This window comes from Scleropages formosus, chromosome 12 (genome assembly GCF_900964775.1).
Source record: "Scleropages formosus chromosome 12, fSclFor1.1, whole genome shotgun sequence".
NCBI lineage: Eukaryota > Metazoa > Chordata > Actinopteri > Osteoglossiformes > Osteoglossidae > Scleropages > Scleropages formosus.
The window spans coordinates 1,445,780-1,469,458 of NC_041817.1; the positions used below are offsets into that span (position 1 = coordinate 1,445,780).

A 23,679-nucleotide genomic window follows, 5' to 3' on the forward strand; every position below is an offset into this window, starting at 1 on the left:
TTGCTCGCGGCCGTTTCCCGCAGAGCTCAGGTCATGTCGCAAAACCCCCCCGCCGCAGCAAGGTCACGTCGCCTCGGCCGCGTGAACCCGCACCGCTACATCCGCGAAGGACGACCGACAGCCTGCCTATATCGGTTGCCATCACCAACAGGGTGCTTCTGAGCCATTTAACTCTTTTCGGGTTTAATCCTCACGGTTGTTGGTGACGCCGTCAGCTCCGTGCCTGGCGTGCGTACGGACACAGAAGCAGGTGAGCGGCCCGGTCCGCGGTCACATTCCCGACAGCGGCGTTAATAAGCGCGGCGTTCTCTCCTTGGCGGGATGCTGCGGTCCAACAGGCAGTACGGTCGAAGCAGCTGCCCAGCGGAGGGCGATAATTAACACAAACTGGCTGTTTTTCCACATCGGTGCTTTTCTGTTACACTGCTGTTACTTATGTTCACTGTCCAGCATTTCAAGTTAACAGTTAAGCTCAAGAATATGGACGATTTCCCAAAACGTCAAGCCTCTTCAAACAGGCCGGACTGAGTAACAGGCAACTATCACACGCTGAAGTGAGACCGCTGTGAGCAGTCTACCATAACGCCAACACCTCCAAGGGAACATCAGCCTTAATATAAAAATAAATCTCTCCTATAAAACCGCGGCCGGTCGTATTTGGCCCAGATTTAGTGTCCATTTTAGAAGGGGGGGGGGGCTCTTCATGAGAATGGAGGCACGGAGCCAGAAAAATGACTCCGCTTTCCAGTGGCCGAGGTCCCTCCGAGCTCATTAACCTAAGACTGTCCGACGAGCTGCCCGCGTGAGCGAGCCCTCTCTTCACCGGGTTAGAGACTTCCCTCTGAGAACGGGCTCCATTCCCTCAGCAGGCAGCGTGATCCGGCACTTCTGCCAAAAAGCGTGGGGGGGATTCGCCACGGCGAAAATCAGAAGCGTATCAGCGATCCGATTATCCGAAGAGCCGGCCTGGAAGGAGGCCGCGGACCATATGCTGCCAAAGTCAGATTACCATTGGCTTGGTCCTGCAAACTTTTCCATCCGCCGAGCCTAACGGCAAATTCGCTTCCACGGATGCGCCGCTGACTCCAAAGCGACCCCACTGCTATCTGCGTTTCGTGCGAAAAGACGTCGGTTCGTCTCCTGCCATCGCAAACATCTGACGACTGCGCCGTCCTGACACTCGGAATCCGATGGAAATGTTCGCCTGTACTTGCCTATGCAGTTTGCGAGAAAATTCCCGGGAAGAGATCTCGATAGTGAAGCAAACTGAATAAAATAAACAAGGATTTTCCATGAGGATGACAGATTGATCCAGTCCGCTCAAACAAAAACAGTCCATTAGAGAGACACAGCCTGGAAAACAATGAGTGTTTATCCTACAGAACATACAAACACACTTAAACCCAGATCAGACCTGGGCATTTTACGGCCCCCGGGCCACATCCGGCCCTTTGGCTGTCCCTGTCCAGCCCGCGTGAGGTCAATCGCAAATTAGAAATCAAATGTAAATAAGTGTACGCCACGCGCTCAATACAACTGCATTGCTTTTATTTTGAAGGCGACTGCTTTTTTTTTTCTTCTTCAATTTACGAATGTGCGTGCGTGCCGTAACGAGAAGGGTCGAGGATATCGCGGGAAATCTGGAGCTTCAGCTGCAAAACAAAGCGGACAATTTTGACTTTTTCCTCCTTGGCTTTGGATGAGAGCTGCGACGTCCGCGACACAGCCCAGTTACTCGTCTTTGTACGTGAGACAATGAAGGACTTTAAGATTACGGCGGAGCTGGCACCAATGCGGTCAATGAAAGGGACGACAACAGGGAGCGATTTGTTCACGGAGGTAAATGCATGCTTGGACAAGCTGGGACTGAAATGGGACAAACTGGCAGGCGTTACAACGGAAGGTTGTCCAAATCTGACGGGGAAAAATGTCGGAATTTTGAAGCGGATGCTGGATAAAGCGACTGAAATGAACACTGAACAGAAATTGGTATTTTTACATTGAATTACATCAGGAGGTGTTGTGTAAGTCACTGCTAAAAATTAATCATGTTGTAACTAAAATAGTTAAATTCATCAGGGCAAGAGCATTGAGTCACAGACAGTTTGTTGCACTTTTGGAGGAGCATGAGACTGGACATCGTGACATAGGCGACCACACAGCTGTCAGACGGCTCAGCCTGGGCAAAGTGCTTAAAAGAGTATGGGACCTCGGAGCAGAGATTCAAGAGTTCTGTGAGAAGAAAGGGAATGACATCCCAGAGCTCTCAGATGCAGACTGGATGGCAGATTTTGGATTTGCTGTTGATGTGACTGCACTGATGAACGAACGAAATAGCAAACTGCAACGCGAGGGCCTTTTTGTACACGAAATGTACAGCTTGGCGACGGCTTTCACGAGAAAGTTGCAGTTTCTTTCAGGCCAAATGGAGGACAACATTCTCACCCGCTTGCCAACACTAAAGAAAGCCACAGCATCAGCTGATCACCTCCGAAGGTACTCATCCATGTTAGGAGCGCTGCATGGTGAGTTTTCAAGGCGATTTCAAGACTTCAAAACAGTTGAGAATGAAATGCACACAATTTTTTTCTCTCTTTACCTGCAGTGTGTGTATAATACACCCAGCGATGTTCAGCTCAAACTCATTTACCTGCAGTCTGATACACTACTGGCAGAGCACTTTAAGTCACTATCACTGCTGGATTTTTACTCTTCTCTCAAAGAGGAGAACTTTCCACACATGAGGCGGCATGCTCAGAAGGTGCTCTCTTTGTCCTCTTTGGATCTACCTACATATGTGAACAAACATTCTCAGTGAGGGTGCGGTGGTGCAGTGGGTTGGACCACAGTCCTGCTCTCCGGTGGGTCTGGGGTTCAAATCCTGCTTGGGGTGCCTTGCGGCGGACTGGCGTCCCGTCCTGGGTGTGTCCCCTTCCCCCTCCGGCCTTACGCCCTGTGTTGCCGGGTTAGCCTCCGGCTCCCCGTGACCCCGTATGGGACAAGCGGTTCTGAAAGTGTCTGTCTGTGTCATTCTCAGTGATGAAGTTCAACAAATCCAGATACAGATCCCCTCTCACTGATGATCACCTGTCAGCTGTCCTTCGCATATCCACCTCAGACATTCAACCGGACTTCAGCGCACTTGTTCAAACCCAAGACAGACTGGATTTTTCTCGCTGAACAAGAAAAAAGAACTGAAAAACATCAAAGCACTTATTGCTTTTTGTATAAAGTTAATGAATTGCTGGTCTTTAACATACTGCAAAACACACATTTTCAGTATTGCTTCTGTGAAGGTTATGTTATGTTAAAAATAAAATGAAATAGTGGTATAATGATTGGTGTTTCTTCTATTTTTTACTGCTATATTTGAAGTACTCCACATTTTCATAGCCTTATCGTAACATGCATACTTACGCGTAGCAGCTAATCAAAACCATATAATTTACTGCTTTTTACAAAGCGATAAAATTAATATTGTGCAGAATTAAGTTCAGCCTATTGGTTCGGCCCTCCACAGCAGTCCCAGTTTCTCATGTGGCCCCTTTGGAAAATTAATTGCCCACCCCTGGTCTTATGGATCAATACATTTAAATTTGTAAAATACTTGCATTTAACCACCAAGTATTTGCAGGACCCAGAGAAGATGAAAAGTGTGGAGGGTCCAGAATAGAGGAGGCAGTGTCATGATCGGGGGTCACTTAGCTGGAGACACAGTGGTGATCTTCACCAAGTGTGTTCTGATGTCAACCAGCATGGTTACCACAGCACATTTTGGAGACATTCCATTCCATCAGGATTACTAATAATTAGGAGCCCTTCATTCTTCAACAACATAACCACCCAAGACATGCCTCAAAGTTGTGCCACAACTATTTTGAGAAGAGGGAAAGTGAAGGAAACTTCAAACTAATGACCTGGATGTAAAACATTGTCAGTTGAGAAAAAGTTTAAAAAAAAATTGTCTAACTTTTCACTGTTACTGTACACATGAAGCAATGGACAGGATATTCTCGGGTTAAAACGGGGAAAAAAAAGCCCTTTGGCATCTATGTTGGACCTGGCCGAAACTGCAGCTGAGGAAATGTGTTGAAAAGGGCAGGAGTGATGGTGCTACAGACACCTTCCAGTACATGCTGCACATACTATACACACAGAATGTACACCTTCACACTGCATGGTGAGCACGGTAGACACCTCTTCTTCCGGTGGGTCACGTGCATGCAGATGTACAGGCCTCCTCTCAGTCTGAACTGTGGGAGATCCGTAGGCCTGTTGAGATGACACTCGCTGGATGACCTGTCTTGTGTACCCAACACAATGGCATAGCTGGATTCCCTCCCCAGGTGTGGCTCGCTGACAGAGGGGCGAGGTGAACAGCGACGCATTTCCTGCTTTACAGTTTCTGTAGCCAAACCAAGCTGAGCTTGTGCAAGGACACTCTTTGCCACAGGGCAGCGTTCCCTCCCTGCCTAAGAACAGTGTCTCAATGGTATGACAGCAAAACCTGCGGGGGACTGAACCGCTGAGCCAAGTGAAAAAAAGACATTCTCTACCACATTACACAGGACACATGACGTACAGGATAACCGTGTACCTGCCCGCTTGACACTGCCAGGACCTTAGAGGGTACTGTACTTAACGTGTCTGTAACTATGTCTTTCTCCTAATATAATGCACACATTGTACTCCTGATGTACGTGTACCTAAATGAGTTAATGTAATTGTAAGACAGCACATCTACATGGCACCAAAAGGGTTCTGCTGAAATGGACACCTTGAAATGGGTATAGCGTTAACACGAAGAAGAGCGGTCAAAGAGAGAACCGTGCTGCTGCGCCAAGCTGGCGCACACGTAGCGGAAACGACTCTCAAGGCTTCTCCAAACTGCTGAATCAAAGGGTATGAACATGTATGGAATCAAGACCCGTCGCTTTTTGAAAATGTGCACAGCTGCTTTTCAGGCAGCGAAGTCTTACTTCAGCGTGTGTTCTCGGCAGCAGGGTGTGTGTTTGGGATTCGAGAGGCCATCGTGATTTGCTCCAGGCTCCACATGAATGGGGTGGTGTCCAGGACGAGGCTGGACAGTCCCTGACAGCTGGGCCACCCCGCTGGGGACAGGTGACACGCAGGAGGGGAAGGTGAGGGGAAAACAAACAGCAGCTGTCTGGGGAGCAGGGGAGCTGGCCAGAGGGTCCTGCTCGTGACTGCACTGCCATCCTGTGACCTCCACGGCACCACAAGCTCCTCTTGGGCACGGAGAGGGGGGCATCAATTGCTGAATCATGCAGTGCATTAAAATCCATATCAAGGCTGACGGGCAGCAGGTAGAACAGTGGTTACAGCTGCTGTCTTTTGGACTCTGAAGTCTCAGGTTCAAACCCCACCTCGTGTTTTAGTACCCTTGAGCATGGTACTTACCCTGAAATGGAACAGTACAAATTACCCAGCTGTATAAAAGGGTAATTCAGTGTAAGCTGTTTGGAGAAAAGTGTCAGCAAAACAACCCATTGCTGCAGAGAACGCCACTCGGTACACTCTGGGGACAAGCACTGGGCACTAAGCCACCAGCCAGTGGACCTGCTTAACACACGAGCTCCGGCAGCAGAACACACACCTCCGTGCCGACACACACCGAGCAGCGAGAACTCTGTTCAAGAAGCAGTAGTCAGTAATTATGCCATGTTACTGCATCGGTGGCACAGGTGTGAATGGAGACCCGTTCCGTTTGGGTGAGAGACGCATTAACAAACGACCTCTGCTAATTGCCGAACACGATGAGCCCTCAGCTGTCAATTAGCCCGATGCAGCACGTCAGCCGGCATAACGCAGTGCGGTCATGTCAAGGCAATTTGCCGAGAAGACAGTGTGGGGGTGAGGGTTGGGGTGACGAACTCCTGCTCTCGCACGGTGCTTGACCGCGGCTGTTTCCGGTGCCATCGTTACTTGCCGACGATGTCTCTCGGCAGCTCTGTAGCCGCACAGGTCTGATGGAGAGCCTCAATGTGCGGTCCGTCGCCCGGGAATCGGGACCGTGTCCGGGGGCTGGCGCTCTCATCTCGGCTGATGCACAGAGCCTAACGTAGGGTTAAACCCAGAGCAAAAAAGGCTCTTACAGCTCCAGTGGCCACCGGTGCCGAAGGTTCCTGCAGTCAGGTGCCCAGGGGATCGGCACATACAACTGATTTCCACCCCTAATAGCTATGGAAGGATTTAGGTCCCTGTGGATACAGCCGTGAAATAATTTATACCCAGAATGAGTATAAAATCATATTTTGTTAGCACGAACCACAGCAATCGTACCTACAACATCCCACTGCAGCCCACCGAACATAACCAGGCTTTCCAGGTCACCGTTACAAACACACATGAGTTCACACACATCCTTTTAATTCCAGCCCTGTCTCAGCTGTTGCAAAAAACATTAAGAAGGACTTGCAGACGCAAGAGGCCCCACACTAGACTATCAGCACTGCCAGGTGCAGTATCAGCTGCTGCAGAGCCAAACATCTTGTTTTGTTTATTTAATGTCGAAAACTCGGCGGCTGGTCTCAGCGCACTCCAGCATACCTTAGTTTGGCATCTTGTCGTATGTCTTCTTATGGTACACAGTGAGCACACTTGTGGGAGCAGTGAGAAAGAGGAGGAAGGAAGATTCATTCAGCAATGGAGGTGGCTGATAGAGCTGTTGGTGAGACACCCCCAAAGCCAACCTCCCCACCCCCCACCGCACCAGCGGACCACCATCGCTCAAGCGCTGCTTAATTATTTACACTCCCTACATTAGTGCTCGCGTGAGTCCGATCCCTGCGCTTTCCCCCCAACAAACACGGCTGCGCAGGCAGGTTCAGCTTGGGAAAACCGCTTTGAATTATGGATGAATGATATAGCCGTGCGTGCACGAGGCACCCCACCTCCGACAGATTGAGAGCTGCAGCAACAGCGGTCATTCTGGAAAGACCCGGAAAGAGACAGCAGGAGCAGAACATGTGGAGTGGATGGACAGAGGGACAGAGGTGCGCACCTGTGACCAGCTCCCGAATCTCAGCATCCGACGTCTTCCTGAGCAGGCGCAGCAGGGCAGGGACCCCGCCCACGTTCCTCACGGCGGTCTTGTTCTCGTCTGTGGCCTTGCCGTACACGAGGTTCCTCAGCGCTCCGCAGGCGTTCCTCTGCACCTCCAGGACTTTGTGGTCCAGGAGGTCGACCAGATGCTTGATTCCCCCGAGACGGCACACCTACAAACAAGAGACAGCAAGCGGACATCCCGGATGTTAGTGGTTCGAGACTCGAGGACTGCTGCGTTGTGTTAAACAACATACTTCTCCTAGTAAACTTTTTTCTAAAAATGAACATGCTGGGAGTCGGCAAAGACAAAACAATTTAAAAGCACGTAGTTTAAAAAAAAAAAAAAAAAAAAATCTTAAAAAGAGACCAAGTAATAACAAAAACAATAATAACAACAATAATAATAATAATAATAATAAATAGCAATTCAGAATTAAAAACAATTAATTGTGCTGTACAAAAGATGCCACTTACTTCAACCACATAAAACCTCTCTATCAAAGTCTCAGTCACTTTCAGTTATGGACTGAAATAGTGGCATGATCTCAAAGGTAGATCAATGGTAAACTGTTCAAAAACATGTTTTCTGGACACGAATCCTGATAGATGAAGATTACACCTGAACGAGTGAACAACTGTCTCAAAGTGCAGACGCTCCCAGTAAAAGCAAGGTAAAAAGATGTCCCCGTTGCCCGTGATGTGGTCTGTCCGTTTGTTTATTTACAAATGACGCTCGCCGGTGCTGCATCACCGCACCCCAAACCCCCACCCACCCCGGTACCTCGGCCTTGATGCGGTTGTCCCCGAAGCACAGGTGCTGCAGGTAGGCGGCGGCGTTGGCCTGCACCGAGGGAAACTGGTGCTGCAGCATATGAATGACCTCCGGCAACTCGGGGTCTCGCCACGCAAACTCCCTGCGAGGGAACGGGAACAGACGCCACGTGAACACAGAGCCGCGACAGCCGTCCAAAGTAAACACGCCGTTCCGGCAGCTTCTCCGAGCCTAAGTCCAGCACAGAGCCCACCTTTATTAAAACATACCTGGGCGGTTTAAGGAATATTGCCTTTCCTCCTCAAACAGACATGTGCTCTGACCCTTTGTTTCTTTCTGAAGCGTCCGAACCTGACGGCGTAGCTCCCTTCGCTCGGTTCCTGTGAGGACGAGGCCTGCTGAAAAGCAGCCTTTTATTCCACATGAAAGGAATTTTGCTCTATTAAAACCTTTCCTCTCACAGGGGAGAACAATAACACAGCAGTAATGAAGGGAAGATGGCTTGATTGCCAACGCTATAGTTGGTTTTGAACATTACCTTTAATTTCGCGTAATGAAAAAATTGCAGGTGTGAAGCTTTAAAAACTATCACATACTAGTGACAAGGCGACGTTTTCGCGGAGCGTTCTCTTCTCGTACAATCCGACAATGTCCTTAGAAAAACATACTTTAAAGGAGGGAAAAACCTTTTTTTTTTAAAAAAAAAAGGAAAAAAAAAAGAAGTCTGCTGTGAAAATCTTCACAAGCCCATGAGGTCTTTGGGTACAAGTAAAAGGCAAGCCAAAAAAAAAAGAAAAGAAAAGCTTGGAATATGTCGTCGCTCGCAAAGAAAACTGTCGTGTTTGACCTCGATCAGACAAGAGCAGGTGACGGAACATCTCCGGTACAGAAGTATTTTAATCTAAATCAGCCACGGGGAATAAAGTGGTACAATTCACAGTGGCCAGCGCAGCCGCCCAGCAAACAAAATTATTTTTCCCCCCTAGAGGTAGGGAGAGCAGCATTCCCTAATTCGGACGTCGCGCTAAGCCGCCGCCACCACCCCTGGTGTTGTGATCCTGCGACCGTCTCCCATCGGTGTAGCGCAACTGGAGAAAACTGCTCAGCGTACGCAGCTTAGGGACCCCGTGAAGGCTTCACCATCCAGTCAGAACGGCTTAGTTTGGGGGGGGGCGGGGGGGAAAGCTGCTGCTATTCACTTAAAAATCTTGTTTGTTATGATTAAAAAGCTTGAGTATTACAACACAATGCCGCTCCCAATAAAGCTGTAAAAATAATGGTCAGCTTCGTTCAGGCTTTCTTGGACAGTCAGGATACATTCAACAGAATAACGGCTGAGTGGTGAACAGCACATAATTTCTACACTTATCCATCGCTGGCAAATGACAATGAAATGAGATGAAATGCAAAATCTCAGCTTTCCTGGTTGGATCTCCCTTTATTCCCCAAAGATATTCTATCCCAACAGATGCCCCCTGCTGAATACTGAAGCTGTTAAGAGATACACTTGTGCGCTTTTCCTAATAGCAGAGCACCCATTATTATTTACAGAAAACAATGTGTGGGAGCCGCATAGAGCCCAGGGAAATCATTAGTGACAGCGGCGCTTTTACGCGGCGACGGATGCGAAATACACTTCATGCTAAGTGGAAAAGTTTCGAACTCCAAACTTTCATTGGCAGCACTGGACTAACAGATAGAAGGGCAGAGTCAGTGGGGTGTCTTCAGACTGTCTAATGATTGTGAGATAGTAATATTGTCCCCTCCGTGAGCATGGCACCCATTGCTCTGGTTAAGGCACTAGAGCTATGATCATCAGTTCAACTCCCAGTAGGGGGACAAGGTATGTGCATACGTAACCTTATGTACAGTACCGGTAAAAAGTCTGAGTACACATGGGCAACCTCAGCAAGACGTAAATGGGACAAAGGGGACAAAAGAGTGAAAGCATTATTGGGCAGCTGGTACTGTGGCTTGAACTGCTGCCTTTTGATATGAAGGTTGCAGGGTCGACTCCCACCTTCAGCTGTAGTGCACTTGAGCAAGGTACTAACCCTTAAGATGGTAAGTTGCTTTGGAGAAAGCATCAGCTAAATGAATAAACATAAGTGCAAAGCAGCACACCGGTGTCCAGCATTTCTGGGAACTGCTGCAGAAGAGCTGGGAAGACATTGCACCTCTTTTCCTGATCAGACTTTTGAACTAAATGCCTCCTGAAAAAAACAGGTTCCAGCAAGTGTACTCACACTTTACAGTGGTACTGTATATGAAATGCATTTTAAAATGAGAAAGAATACATTTAGACAGACGCAGAAACACATAAAGTAGAGAGAATGGATATATAAATAAGTGAGAATCTGCTGTGAATCTTTCATGATCATCAGACAGTATCTTTGCAGTATTTCCAAATTGAGCTATAATTTATGTGACATAACCGTATAATCACAGCAAAGCTGGAGCAACCGTACTGCGGGAGGAAAAAGCGTGATATCAGAGCTGTAATTGTTGATCAATCCCATATTGATTCCCATCTTAACAAGCTACTTTTCATCATAGGGAATCGAATCGAGCTAAAACAGCAATACCCCGAGTGTGTGCGAAATGCACCGGAACCCTTTGGCAGCTACACTTTGTAGGTTTGTGACATTACCCTCATTTCTCAGGGGATCATGAGCCAGAATATATGACTAGAACACTCTTTATTAATTATAATAATATTTCCACTTATAAGTAATCCACTTAAAATTAATCATTTACCATTATTTTCCATTAATAATTTAAAATTATATGATTACAATTAGTACATGTATAATGCATCAAAACAGCATTACTCACAAGTTCCTCGGTTAACTCGGAGATGGTTAACGAGCCCAGAAACGTGAGCTGTACCTGGGATCCTTCTGTATGCTGTCTATGGAAGGGGATCGGGTGGCGCCGCCGTCTGCAGCGATCGCTTGCCGTCCATAGCTGGGCTCGGTGGAGTGGTACGGGCCGGAGTGGTAGGGCTCCGCGTACGCGGCTGCGGAGTTCACGCCATAGTTGCCTCTGTGGTAGGTCATGGTGCTGCGCTGGCTCAGTGTCCTCTGCAGGTTCCCCACCCCTGAGCAAATGATGGGTGGAACGGATGGCCTGGTGGTTAAGGAACGGTAACGACCAAACAGTTTCACTATGTCTTAGTACCTGTGTCTCTATGAAAGGTACAGACAAATTAAACAGGACTAAGATTTATAATACAAGCCACAGTGACTCCCCCATCTCTTGTTATAATCCACTAATTTAACTGACAAAGAAACTTAGTGTACAGCTTTGTACACTAGGCTACTAAGAACTGTTTACCTATCTATACAGCTGAGTAATTTTTACTGTAACAGTTCAGGGTAAGTACCTCGCTGAAGGGCACTACAGCAGGAGGGGAATTCAAACTAGGACCCTTTCGTTGCAAAGCGACACCTCTAACCACTCTGCCACCTGCTGGCCCATCCATTGACGAAGAAGTGTCGGCTAGTACTAGTAGGGATAGAATGGTTAGAAAATATTCATTTTAAATAGCAAACTTTACTACTATTGTTTTTACCCTGCCGCCCCACCTTAACTATACAGAAAGAGAAGCTCTGCATCATATCTGGAGCCTTCACACTGCTGTATTTCTAGAAGAAACAATAGAAACAAAACAAAACAAAAAAGATGTAATCCAGTTTGTTATATTTAACAATTTTTAACACTACTGTGCTTAGTAATAATTTCATGTGTCACACAGTGTAATCAACAACAGCCTGGCCCACAGCTCCCATAGCCTGATCTCCTGAGAAGGATTGCGAAAAGGAAATGAGCAGAAAGACACTGACACCTTATTACCTTGAGGTTCTTTTTAAAAATGCATCCCAGGACTAAGAAGGAAGTTGTATTTTTAAATTAGTTTTTCCTTTCTTAGCGTTTGGGCTCAAGGGCCATTTATGAAGCCTAAATATGCCGTAGTGTTGCTTTGTGCCTGATCTTGTTAAGTAACCACCTCTTGGCACCTCACACATGGCCACACACACCTAAGGGCTACTCTGAGAGTGTTGATCTACAGGGCAGCCAAACCTTTTAAAGCAAACAGGCAGTTCTCTCAATAGTCCGGGATGAGTGGATGAGCTGAATGGACGAAAACTCCCATGATTCTACAGCAACGCGCGCCAAACTTTTCCTGGAAAGCTATCTGTGGCCTGTTTTCAAGAAGGGGGGCTTCGCAAGTCCAGTCCTGCATGGATAACTTCCTGACCCCAGCGCAGTGCCTGGGGACACTTCCTTCAGGGGCCAGCATTCTTGTCATAGCAGAAAATCCCCACCCAGTTCATGATCCAGGTGGCATCTCCACGAGCCACGGTCCCCAGAGCTGGGTGGACGCTCTTTACTTTCAACGCCCGGTCGACACTTGTACCCAGCTCCACTTTTACATCTCAGACATTTTTTCTATGGCTCTATTTATACAGCACATATTAAATGCAGCGATTCAGGTTAAGCAGGCAGCTCAGCTCCCCCCTGTGGGACGTGAACCCGCAAACATCTGGGTGTTTGAAAAACACCCTGCGGACATTCTGCAGCTCCTTCTCCATTGTTTGTCCAGCTAACATTCTTGAACCAGGACAGATATCCTGCTTTTTTTTGAAAAGGCCAATTTGCCAGCACTTGTGAGTAATCATCCGCCTATAGTTCTTTTTGCCCCCTCGCCCCCTTCTGACGGAGAGACCCAAATTTATTTGTTACATAATCTGCTGTATAACCTGGCATCCTATGGTCAGACCTATTCATTCAGTGCCTGCAGCTGTTTGTCTGATCATCTCTCTGTCCCTGGTCCTATGAGCTCAGGGGCTCTCTGCGAGGAGCCCTAGAAAAACGAGGAACAAACAGTCAGCTCAATGCCCTAGATTCCAAAAATCCCATTATTCACATGGATGCGTCTTTCGGCTTGCCCGTTTATAGCTGGAACTCATGATACAGCGATTATCTCCAGGCTGCATGCAGGTCGCGGAGCTTCGATATCTCGGGCTGACTACAAGTCAAGCAAAGTCACTTAGAGTTTGTAGAGTGTGGTGTGGAAGAAGAAAATGCTTAAATGCGAAAAAATAAAGATTAAAAAAGACACGCACGCACCGCCGCCTAGAATGGGCCCAGAGGAACGCCATTATTAAGAAAACCAGTGCTAGAAATTTGTCTCTACTTGAATTCCTCTCCAAAATATGTAAACATCTTTCAGACACACATCAAAAGGTAACCTCACAAAAATTATGCTGGTCTGAAATTTGCATTCCATTCAACGCCGCTCAGACGTCTTTTCTTCTCACCAGAGATCAATATTTCCATCTAGAACAATACAGCCTCATTCCCTCCAAAGAAATATACAAACCACAAAAATAAAGGGTGTAAAAAAAAAAGTGCTGGAAAAAAAGCCATTAAAATCTAATTTCACAGCATAACAAAGAGTCCTAGGGGATCAAATTGTTTTTGTCTAATGAAGTACGTTTCCATAAAGACTCTAAACAGGCTCTCTTCTCCCTCACTATGGCGGAGAGTAAACACATCATGGGTGCTTATCTGGGGGTGCCGTTTGGAGTGTCAGTACGATTTATTACCCTCTGCCTGGGATGATATCGCAATGGCAGTAAAACGGGAGACAAACAGCAGAGACTGCCAGGAAGAGACACGTTTGGAATTCTAAGCTGTGCCACGTTACCGGACCGTGGTCCGTTGACCCACAATGCACTGCTCTCCTCCGGACCGCACGTCCGTCCTTGCGCTAGCCACCGAGGTGCATACCTGATCCCGTCCTGTAGATGGCGCTCTGGGAGCTATGGTTCAGGTCCACCGTGCTGTGGTTGCGACTGCGGTAAAGGGGGCTCTGGAAGGTGCGGTCCTCGTAGATGGGCGTGATGTGGCGGTCGGGGGACACGGTCGCCCGCAGCTCCTGTCCCATAGGGCTGTGCTGGCTGGCGTAGGAGCTCCTCAAGCCTGGAAGCGGTGGCCCTACTGTTAGACACGGTTAAGCCCCGCCCACCCATATTCTGTCACATCGAGTCGGAGCGGCGGCGGCAGCAGCGCAAATCTGAAAGTGCTGGATAAACAGCAGTGTTTAAGACACGCTGCGGAGAAAATCAAAGGCTCTGACAGAATGACACTTCATCCTCACTCTGCTTTGATACTTAAGCTGCTAAAGACTTATCTGAAATTAATTTAGGCCCCATTTCAAACTGCAGCAATGCTACGGCACACTGCAGCTTGTTAAAATATAACGGCAGGCTTACGGGAAGAGCCAGCACGGCAATACGCAAACATTCGTGAAGGTATGACAGTCGAATATCTCAAACCACTAACATGAAAAGACAAGTAACGTTCAACCTGGAACATGTGAACATATAATAATCGTTTCCCCCCCCCCTCCCCCCCCTCCAGCAAGAATAAGCCACTTCTTAAAAAAGGCTTGTAGACACATGCCTTAAAAAGACTTACAGTTTAAAAGATTTTCTATTTTTTGGGAGGGGGATAATAAGTGAGCTGGTAATTCAAGACCCAGCAAAAAGGCAGGACCTCTGGATGAGTGTGTGTGCGTGCAACAGTATACCACAGTTCCTCACTATTGAGTTCTCCTGGGTGCAGCGAAAAACCCCAGTGACATCATCAATACTCTCTAACATTTTACATTTACATTTACTCATTTGGCAGATGCCTTTTTTCCAATACCGTGGTTATTATTTACAAGTATCTAGGAGACACTTTTATCCAATTTGCTAGATAAACTACACTGAGCCGGACTTGAACCCACAGGCAAACCCACAGCCCAGGAGCTGTGGGGCACCAGCGCTACCTGCTGTGTCACCATGTGGCCCAAACAAAACACCTGCTAGTTGAACTTGCATTACATTGCAAGGAATGATCTACAGGATGATTGAATTTTCACGGTACTGCCCAGATATAAAACCATGGAACGATACTGCCGAATTTGTTGCTCTACATTGACATAAATCCAACCGGTACAATCAGCAGCCCAACTTAAAGCTGCTGCACATAATTGCTTCCAGATTCATAACACCACCATAACCTCTTTGGCACACTGTAACTCCTTGAAAGGCATGGAAACAAATGCGCCTGACATACAGCTACGCGGCCTCGTATTTAGGATTCGCTACGTTGCACTATGACCAGAGCAGAGGGGCAATAAACCACAAACAACACAAACTTTGCACAACATACATCACGAAGCAGCAATGCTGGGGTGACAGTCGTGCATTAAGGGGGGAAAAAAATCTGGTTGGTTTATTGCCTTCTGCCGCACTCTCGGCCAGTAAATCAGCCCCGGCACTGCTCAACCTACAGCCTACTTGAGGGAAAGCGAAGATGACTTGTTTATCCAGCGCCGCGTGACTCTCTCGATGAGAATGTTCGGTGTCTCTGGGAACTCCGTATCAATTCAGGACAAGTACCTGCATCAAGGCTGCTGCAGTAGGAGTAGGATGTGGAACACGAACTTACTGATTGCAAGCTGACTGCCACAACCACTACGCCACCTGCTGCCCTTTAGCGTTATGCATTTAAAGGACTGAAGGATAAGAAAGCAGTACGAGACGAGCCTTTCTGGAGTTGCGTCAGGGGATCGACGCGCGCGTAACCCGGTAAAGCCATTGAACATGACGGCAGACTGAAGCAGAGCTGATCCTCAGAGGTGCTGCTGAGAAAGGAAGGAATCTTGCAGTGGCGGGACTTGCTATGCGCTCTTAGACCCACGGTGTGTGACTCAGACTGATGCAGCACAATCCCTGCGAAGCGTAATCCCCGTGACGGAGTCCCCCCACTCGCACCCATTGAAATGCGGTGTACGTCGCTCAGAAAGTGGCAGCTAATTGTGCTGGAGGAAAAAGGCTATGAGAATGTGCTGTCAATCAGCAGCAGGCAGAGCATCTCTAATGCATCACACATTCTGGTCTGCATCTACTAATTGCTATGGTGATCTTCACTCCAGAAGGTGAAAAGACAACTGGGGAAAAAAAAACAACGGATTTGTTGATGATTATGACTTGATGCAATTAGGGAGAAAGGGATACTGCGGACACAAAAACAACAATGTACGAGAATATAATAGGCAAACCAAAATCAAAAATCTGAAAAGTAAATATGAAGCAATGCCATTTACACAAATGACTAAAAGCAATTATGAATTATGAAAATGGTGACTCGCCAGAAATGGAAGTTCTGCATGAATAATGCGAGACTGTTGCGAGAGGTTAGAAACGGACCAATTACAGGGTCTCGCCGTTTTTGAGCTGTAAACAAAAACTGACTTCCTGCAAAGTACAGACAATAGCAATACAGCACTGAGCCAAAGGTGGTGGTGAAGGGTGAGGCTCTCAGGTTACAGGTGGGATGTGTCATCGACAACCCTGCCAAAAAGAGGAGACACGCAGACAGACTGCAGGAAACACGTACACAGTTTACGGGACAGAAGTTAAAGATCGAAGGAGGGTCTAGCAGGTGTTCTATATGGCTGGTAATATACTGACAATATCACCTCTATCGTAACATCTGGACAGAGATGTAAAATAAACTGCATTTGGGGCAGCATGTGGCATAGTGGGTGGAGTTGTCACCATGCACGAGAAGGACCTGGGTTCATATGCCCAATTCTGCTATTATACCCTTGAGCGAGGTTACTTACCCTGAATTGGTAAAGTACAAATGATGGAGCTGCACAAATGGGTAAATCACTGTTAGAACGTTGGCACGCAAACCTAACACTGTAAATCATTTTGCAGAAAGGAAACTGCAAAATTAATAAATAATGTTCACTTGGAGCCAGCTTTATCGTCTAGTAACAATAAATGTATGAACTAGAGCAAAACTGAGATTTTACAGTAAAACTATAAATTAAAACTGAGATTTGGGGTGAATGATGTTTAGTTGCATTCTGCACAGTAACATCAGACATTCAGTGGCATTCTGTCAAGCCTTTGATACCCCCCCCCCCGAAAAAAATGAATGATATTCCTGTGGAATGTGCTTTAAAGAAAAGGATGCAGGGACTCAAATGAGAATGTCCACAAAGGCAAAACCTACTGTGCCCTCCAAACAATTTACAAGGACCTACACGTCACCGGATACAGGGCCGAAAGGAGCACACAGTGCCCCACACCTCTCAAAGTGACATCCAGGTCCCTCACACCAGAGCAGAAGATAACCTCACGCACAGAGGGCCAGAGATGATCTGCTAAGAACAAGATGTGCGCGCATGTGCGTGTGCATCCTTGTTAATATGTTATGCTAACAGAAGGCAGAGAGATTGGAGGAACCATGGCAGGGGCTCATGAACTCTTGGACTGCAGATCAAACACTAGCCTCTGATGTGTCCAAAAGTAGTAAAGAACACACACACACACACACACACACACACACACACACACACACACACACACACTCCACAGCTTGTGGAGACGCTCTGTCCAGGGTGTACCTTGCTTTGTGTTCTTTGCATCTGGGATAGGCTCCAGACCACCACTACAATGCCACCACTACCGGAGAAGTGAGTTCTAATAATAAACAAATAACATTTACGAGGATTTCAACATCACTCCTACCTTCATGTGATCAGTCCTCCTACTCTTATCTCGACCCAAATGAAACTCAAAAACATTAAAGCCTATAAATTACGCCCAAGAGTTTTCTGCAGTTTGGAAAAAGCCGATTAATCATTTAAAAAGGCATTGTGTCCTGAGGGTTATCCCACAATGCCTATTTTTGGGGCTTACTATACTATAGTACACTTATGACATTTTCTTCAGATACGTACGCTCATGGTACACAAACACACAGACACAAGCACAGGGAAGTCACAGCACACATTTTTTAGACAAAGTAGGGGATGAAAATGAAGAGGGATTACAGTGTGTGTGAGTGTCACCTTGTATTTCATCTACCAGGGCGTCTGGAGATTTCCATTGGGTGCAAGGAAAAGAGCAAAAGACAGACAGAGTTATGAGTAATGAACAAATGACAAGAGGCCTTGCTATGACATCATGGAACATTTAGAAATGGTCATCAGGGCTGCATCAGGGGCTGATCAATTTGTAGTCTCATTTACCTTAAATATATATAATATACATATATATATATGTATAGTGATCACCTACAAGCAGTTTCATTTGTGTCATTTTATGCTACTAAAATGAGAACATTTTAAGCAGTCAGAAAACACCGATCAATTCAGGCGAAGCAACCTTATTAATAACAGTGCATGAGCAGCAAAAGATGCAGAAAGACCCATTAATACAGCATTAATTTCCCCAAGAAGCCTGCCTGTTCCGTTTACTGTGCTGTCCAGTGTCAGCAGACAGAATGATTATATTCAATTTAATTTCCCCCCCATATGGCTACCGCAGCAGCCCTTTTCATATTCTGCTGTGCCAGATACTTCAAAACAAAAATTATTAGTTCTTGGGCTCTGAGGAAGGGAACAAATGGGTATAAGCTGACCCATTACTCATCTTACAATGACAATTTTTGGCTCATATCAACATCCAACCTTTGTCTCCCCTTTCCTCTAAAGTAAATGCATATTTGGTTGCTGGCAATATGTTTAAAAGTCAGCAGTTCTGCTGTTCATCAGCTGCCCCAGCGCTGCGTGTAAGTAAGCAATGGTCTGGAAGGGAAAAGCACCCATCCTTACGCACGGGGAAGCAGCTGGAAGGAAGCGCCCCCCCCATGTTGTCCTGGCGTTTTACATTACAAGCCGTTCCTGTAGAAGGGAATTACGAAAGGCCTTTCTTTCAAAGTCAAAAGTGTCAAAACAGCCTGTTTGTTTCAACTCTGCGAAAATAAATAAATGGGAGTATCGAGTGTAACAGGGACGCGATGAATAATTCATCGCCTCAAATGTACGGTGCAAATGTTGTAAACGAGGGAGACAAAACTTCTTTATTGCGTCACCCGGGCGACGAGCGCGACGTGCCGGAGCTTTGAGGTGGCAGCCGGGGGTTCAGAACGCACACGGAGAGCGCGCTACTACGAGGCTTTCAATCAACAGGCAAAAAAAATGAATTATTCACAGGAGATGGAGTTCTTTCACAGCACTTTGGGCAGACACAGCTTAATGTAACAGTAATAATCAGATGTGGCAGTGAAGGGAATTAAAAGGCTAATAACATTTGACACTGAAGGGGCTTTTTGGGAGTTGTAATAAAACACTGGAGCGTACACATGCAAGTGAAGGAACTGAAAATCTGATCGTTTCCTCCAAGCACTATTATTGCCTTGTTAATAAAATCACTATGTTACATCATTTAAACATACAGCGTATGTGTTTGATGTTTATATATAGTTTGTGTATATATATATATATATATATATATATACACACACACACACACACACACACACACACACACACACACACACACAGACATACAAGTATAATGCATAATGAAAATGTATAGCGAATCCCCCTGCGCCAGCTAACTTCATAGTAAACGCTCTATTTATTTTGGCTCTGCCTTGAAATGCAGCTGGGCTACCGCTTCAAAAGAACAGTCCTTTGACATACATATACATTTCCCACTATATTTCTCCTTACGATGCAAGTCTCCCTCTAGAGCCCCGCGGCTTACGGCACCAGTCTTCATTATGAGGGCCAGTGGCGGCTGCGGCCCAGAGATGCAGGATCGCCAGAGGGAGGCGCGGGGAAGGGAGCGGACGGTACAGACCTGCGAGGCTGTCGGGCCGTGGCGGGACCATCCTCTCGTAGAGATCGTACGAGCGCTGGCCGAACGGGTCAGACTCGTGCGCTAGCGAGCGGGGCAGAGTCGAGCCATAGTGTTGGGGCACGGCTGTCATGCCAGAGCGCACGGGTGAGGGTGACGTGGATGCAGCCGGTGGCCCGTCGGCAGGGGAGCTCGCGTGGCCAGATGCGCGGTAGGGTGAGGCGTTGCGACCCGCGCTGCCTGGGCGGGAGCTGGCCGATCCAACGCGTCGCAGCGAGGCCGGCGAGCAGGGCTGCTGGGAGGCGGGCAGCGTGGAGGCGGAGAAGACGGCTGATGGCGGCTTGGGCTCGGTGGCCACGGGGGAGCTGTAAGCACTCCCTAGCAGTGTGCGCAGCGAGCCACGTGACGGGGAGGCGCTGCTGCCATAGGCGGGGGACTGTGTGCGGGATGGCACCGAGCTCACCCTCCGCATTGCCCGGCCGGACGCCGTGGAGTGACTGCCGGCCACCTGCGAGGGGGACGGAGCCATGAGGACACGAGACAGAGCCCACTAACCTCTCGAACCTGAGGCCCAGTGACCACATGCTCACTATAAGCCTTTACTGAAACACAAAGCCTCGCTGATGGAAGGATGGCCGCATCTTTTAACGCACAAAAATATACAGCTAACAATCACACAACACCACACTATTAACAGAGCTGCGCACAAAGCGAATGTATCTTGCAGAAGTTTTGAAGAGCAAAAACATCAGAATCCACCGTTCGTCAACGGCCAAGTGAATTTATACCCCCGGAAACCCTAAACGCACACGTCTCTCATGAGTCGAAAGGGTCGATGAGACCAAGGTGCACCTGAACGGAAGCCTGGCCCTCAGGCCGAGCATGGCGAGCGATCGCAGAGCCGCCCCCGCTGCCGGTGCCCGGGTACGAGTGCTGCAGCCGCAGCTCGGCCTTGCCCAGGTTCTGGCTGCTGTAGTAGCTGCAGGCGTCCTGGTAGCCGCTGTCCGAGTACGAGTTCATCTGGGTGGAGCTGCGCGAGTTCCCGCCGGACCCTGGAGGGACAGATGGGGATGTGAGCGGAGGGCCACCGGAGCACCGTGACACACAGAGGACTTTGGCAGCACTCCGCATGCCAGTGTACAGTGGGCAGTGCCAGCTCTCTAGGCCTGGAACTATTCTGCTTCACAGCCAGGTTCACACCTCATTTACTCCTTATTCTTCAAAAAGTCAAACTCTGCATTTTATTTGACTCGGATGCTCCAAATTTTACTTTGCTGTCAGCCGAACGCGCTGAAGGCTGGGGTTCGCAACTTCGCTGCTAGAGAACCGCAGGCAGTGCAGGTTTCTGCTCTTTATTTTAATTGCTTTATTGAAGCAACCATTTCGACTCTAAATCACCTACCCAGGTGTTTCAGGTGTAAATCCAGTGCCAATAAAAGCATTTTCTAAATTCCACAGGACTGCATCTCCTGGGGACTGGAGTTCGTGACCCCCCCCAGGCCCGCCCCTCCCCTATGATAGAGAACTGTGTCGTTATAGGATGGAGTTGCATGAACAGACCCTCACTTTCATGGAGAGAGGTCTGCTCTGGGGAGTACAGGGTCACTTGCTCCAGCTCGCTGCGGATGCAGTAGGTCGGCGACTGGGAACCGTCTGTCACCCGAGGTTTGGTATCGCTTGCCGTCGACACATCTGAGGGCAGGGACAAGGGCACAGGAAGTGAGCGGAACAGTAGATCTGTCAAGCCAACTGTAGAGCTGCAGTATATTAACTGTACGCACGGTGAAACCGGACTCCCAGCACATTGCATTTACTGCTGTTCAGTATACCTCAAATAAGCCATAAATTGGCTAAACTGGCATAACTTGTATAACTTGTACTTTTTTTTAACCCCCCCAAAGGGTTTCCTATAAAACAGCCCACCTAAATAGGCAAATTTTGAATATAGAGCAAAATGACTGCAAAGTGAAATGTACTTGATCCTTTTTAAAATGGAGTTTTAAAAATGAGTTTGACCATCGTGCTATAGCTCCCAGGAGGGCTGAATATTTCACACCGACTGTAACGCGCGGAAATCGTGCTGCAGAAAATTACTGAAGTGAGAAATTTGCTTCATATTTCTGCAGAAATGCTCATTAAAATACATTTGACAATATCTGAAGACATGAAGTCAAACACTAATAATATGCCTCAGTCATTTGAATGCTCAGTCATTTTAAAAATTAATTCCGAGCAACCTAGTGAGAGAACCACCTTGGAAAAAGTGCCTCTATGATGAATTAAGGGAAATTATTTTCCATTCTTCTGCTAAAATCCAATTTTCACTGATGCTCTGCGGAGGAGAACACCTCCATTGGACACTGTGGTGTTTTGCTTGTATTTATGAGCACTGATTCGATCCACTGTAAGTGGTACTACAAGTGTGGTGGTTGTGGTGGTTCAGGACCCTTGACCTGTGCACTGTAATCTGAGTAAGGGCTTCTACTCACATGTGCTAAGCAGGTGACTCCACCCCTTCTGCTGCAGGGGAGGAGCCACCCGGTGGAAACACCCTTTACTGTTACACACACAGTTTCTGAACCGCTCGTCCCATACGGGGTCGCGGGGAACCGGAGCCTACCCGGTAACACAGGGCGTAAGGCCGGAGGGGGAGGGGACACACCCAGGACGGGACGCCAGTCCGTCGCAAGGCACCCCAAGCGGGACTCGAACCCCAGACCCACCGGAGAGCAGGACCTGGTCCAACCCACTGCGCCACCGCACCCCCCATCCCTTACTGTTACATCGACATTTACCTGCTTATTTTGAGCGTAGTTACAAGGATTACTCAAAATGTCTTTAGTGACACCACGTTCCAACACATGGGAAATTCAGAGCCACTGGGCTAAATGAAACTTTTCTGAAGGGGATCAAATTCTAAAATAGGAAAAAATCTATTATTTTCCATCTTTAAAAACATATACTTGGTGTGTATTCCAGTGCAGCTGTAATGTCTCCCTCCTGGAGGTCAAGCGGTTAAATATGATGTTTTCTCTCTGGCAAAGTTAACAGTGGGAGTACACAGCACTGCCGGCTCCTCTCCCATGGTCTCGTTCCAGCCTCGATCCCTCCAAGTGTTCAGGTACACGAACGCTCTAGTCAATCTGCAAGAACAGCTCTGTAAAACGCCACAGCCGGCAGCTGACGGCAACGCTCGCCAACGCCGCCCTCGGTTTACGTGTAAGGGTTTGACATAGATTTCACTCTCGGAACAGCCTCGTCCTTTTGGATAATTTCTCCGCTTCTCCAGTTCTCTCATACTGTAGGTAGTGGCGGGACAATTTATAGACATTCCTACAGGCCTCCTGGGTCAAGGCGGAATGCACCGTATCCATCTCTGCAGCATCAATAATGTCAAAAATGTCAATGTTCAGATTCAAGTCAGAGAACGTTCACAATGTGTTGATTTTCACGTTCCCTCACTATGCGCCGTATTCCAACACTGCAAAGATAAATCTAAAGCACTTGACGCATTCATACGCCGTGCACATCGGATACATCTGTAGGAATTTGCAGCCATTCCACCATCTGCTCAGGAAATACATATTTACAAACTGTTTTTCTGATAAATGCACGGTTACAAACAGTCGGCACACTGCTCGACTCATGCAAATCTCTATACGCCGCCGCTGTAATTCACTGACAACATTTCACATTAACACAGTTTCACAGACAAGCACGCCAGTTCCCACAGAGACTTCATAAATTAATACAGCTTTCCGATAAGGGCCCCGAAACAAGACGGAGGACACTTTTGATTAATTATACGGCGGAGTAAATAAATTTGGTGCCCCGCAATCATAGCGAATGTGGATTTTACTTGACATTCAACAACAAAGTAGATGTTCCTAGAGAGGAAACGTAGAGGAATCATTTTTCAGTGCAACAAACAGTTTCTTTACAGAGAAATATTGGTTATGAAGTGTTTGTGAAAAAGCTATTAAAATTTAACTAATGCAGAAAATAGATTACAGTATCTAGCTTTAGAGATGTATAATTTTGTCTGTTTAGAGTACTTTATCATGTTGTGATTTACAACATTTACTCAATGCCACAAAAAACTAATCCGACTGCCAGGCA

The 23,679-nt window shown here is 47.4% G+C and overlaps 1 protein-coding gene across 4 annotated transcripts in view; it reads right to left on the reverse strand.

The window, feature by feature from the left end:
* pkp4 (plakophilin 4) overlaps positions 1-23,679 on the reverse strand; it is an 86,679-nt gene that overhangs the window by 12,201 nt on the left and 50,799 nt on the right. Inside the window, exons 5-12 of one of the 4 annotated variants that reach the window (XM_029256730.1) lie at positions 21,127-21,252; positions 20,413-20,612; positions 19,564-20,068; positions 17,766-17,789; positions 13,637-13,828; positions 10,730-10,940; positions 7,850-7,982; positions 7,025-7,238 (exon numbers count right to left, since the gene is read on the reverse strand). In XM_029256730.1, coding sequence (XP_029112563.1) covers positions 7,025-7,238; positions 7,850-7,982; positions 10,730-10,940; positions 13,637-13,828; positions 17,766-17,789; positions 19,564-20,068; positions 20,413-20,612; positions 21,127-21,252 — 1,605 coding nt within the window. Of the gene's footprint in view, positions 1-7,024; positions 7,239-7,849; positions 7,983-10,729; positions 10,941-13,636; positions 13,829-17,765; positions 17,790-19,563; positions 20,069-20,412; positions 20,613-21,120; positions 21,253-23,679 lie in introns of all 4 variants that reach the window. The other 3 variants (XM_029256729.1, XM_029256732.1, XM_029256731.1) reach the window with 3 other exon arrangements.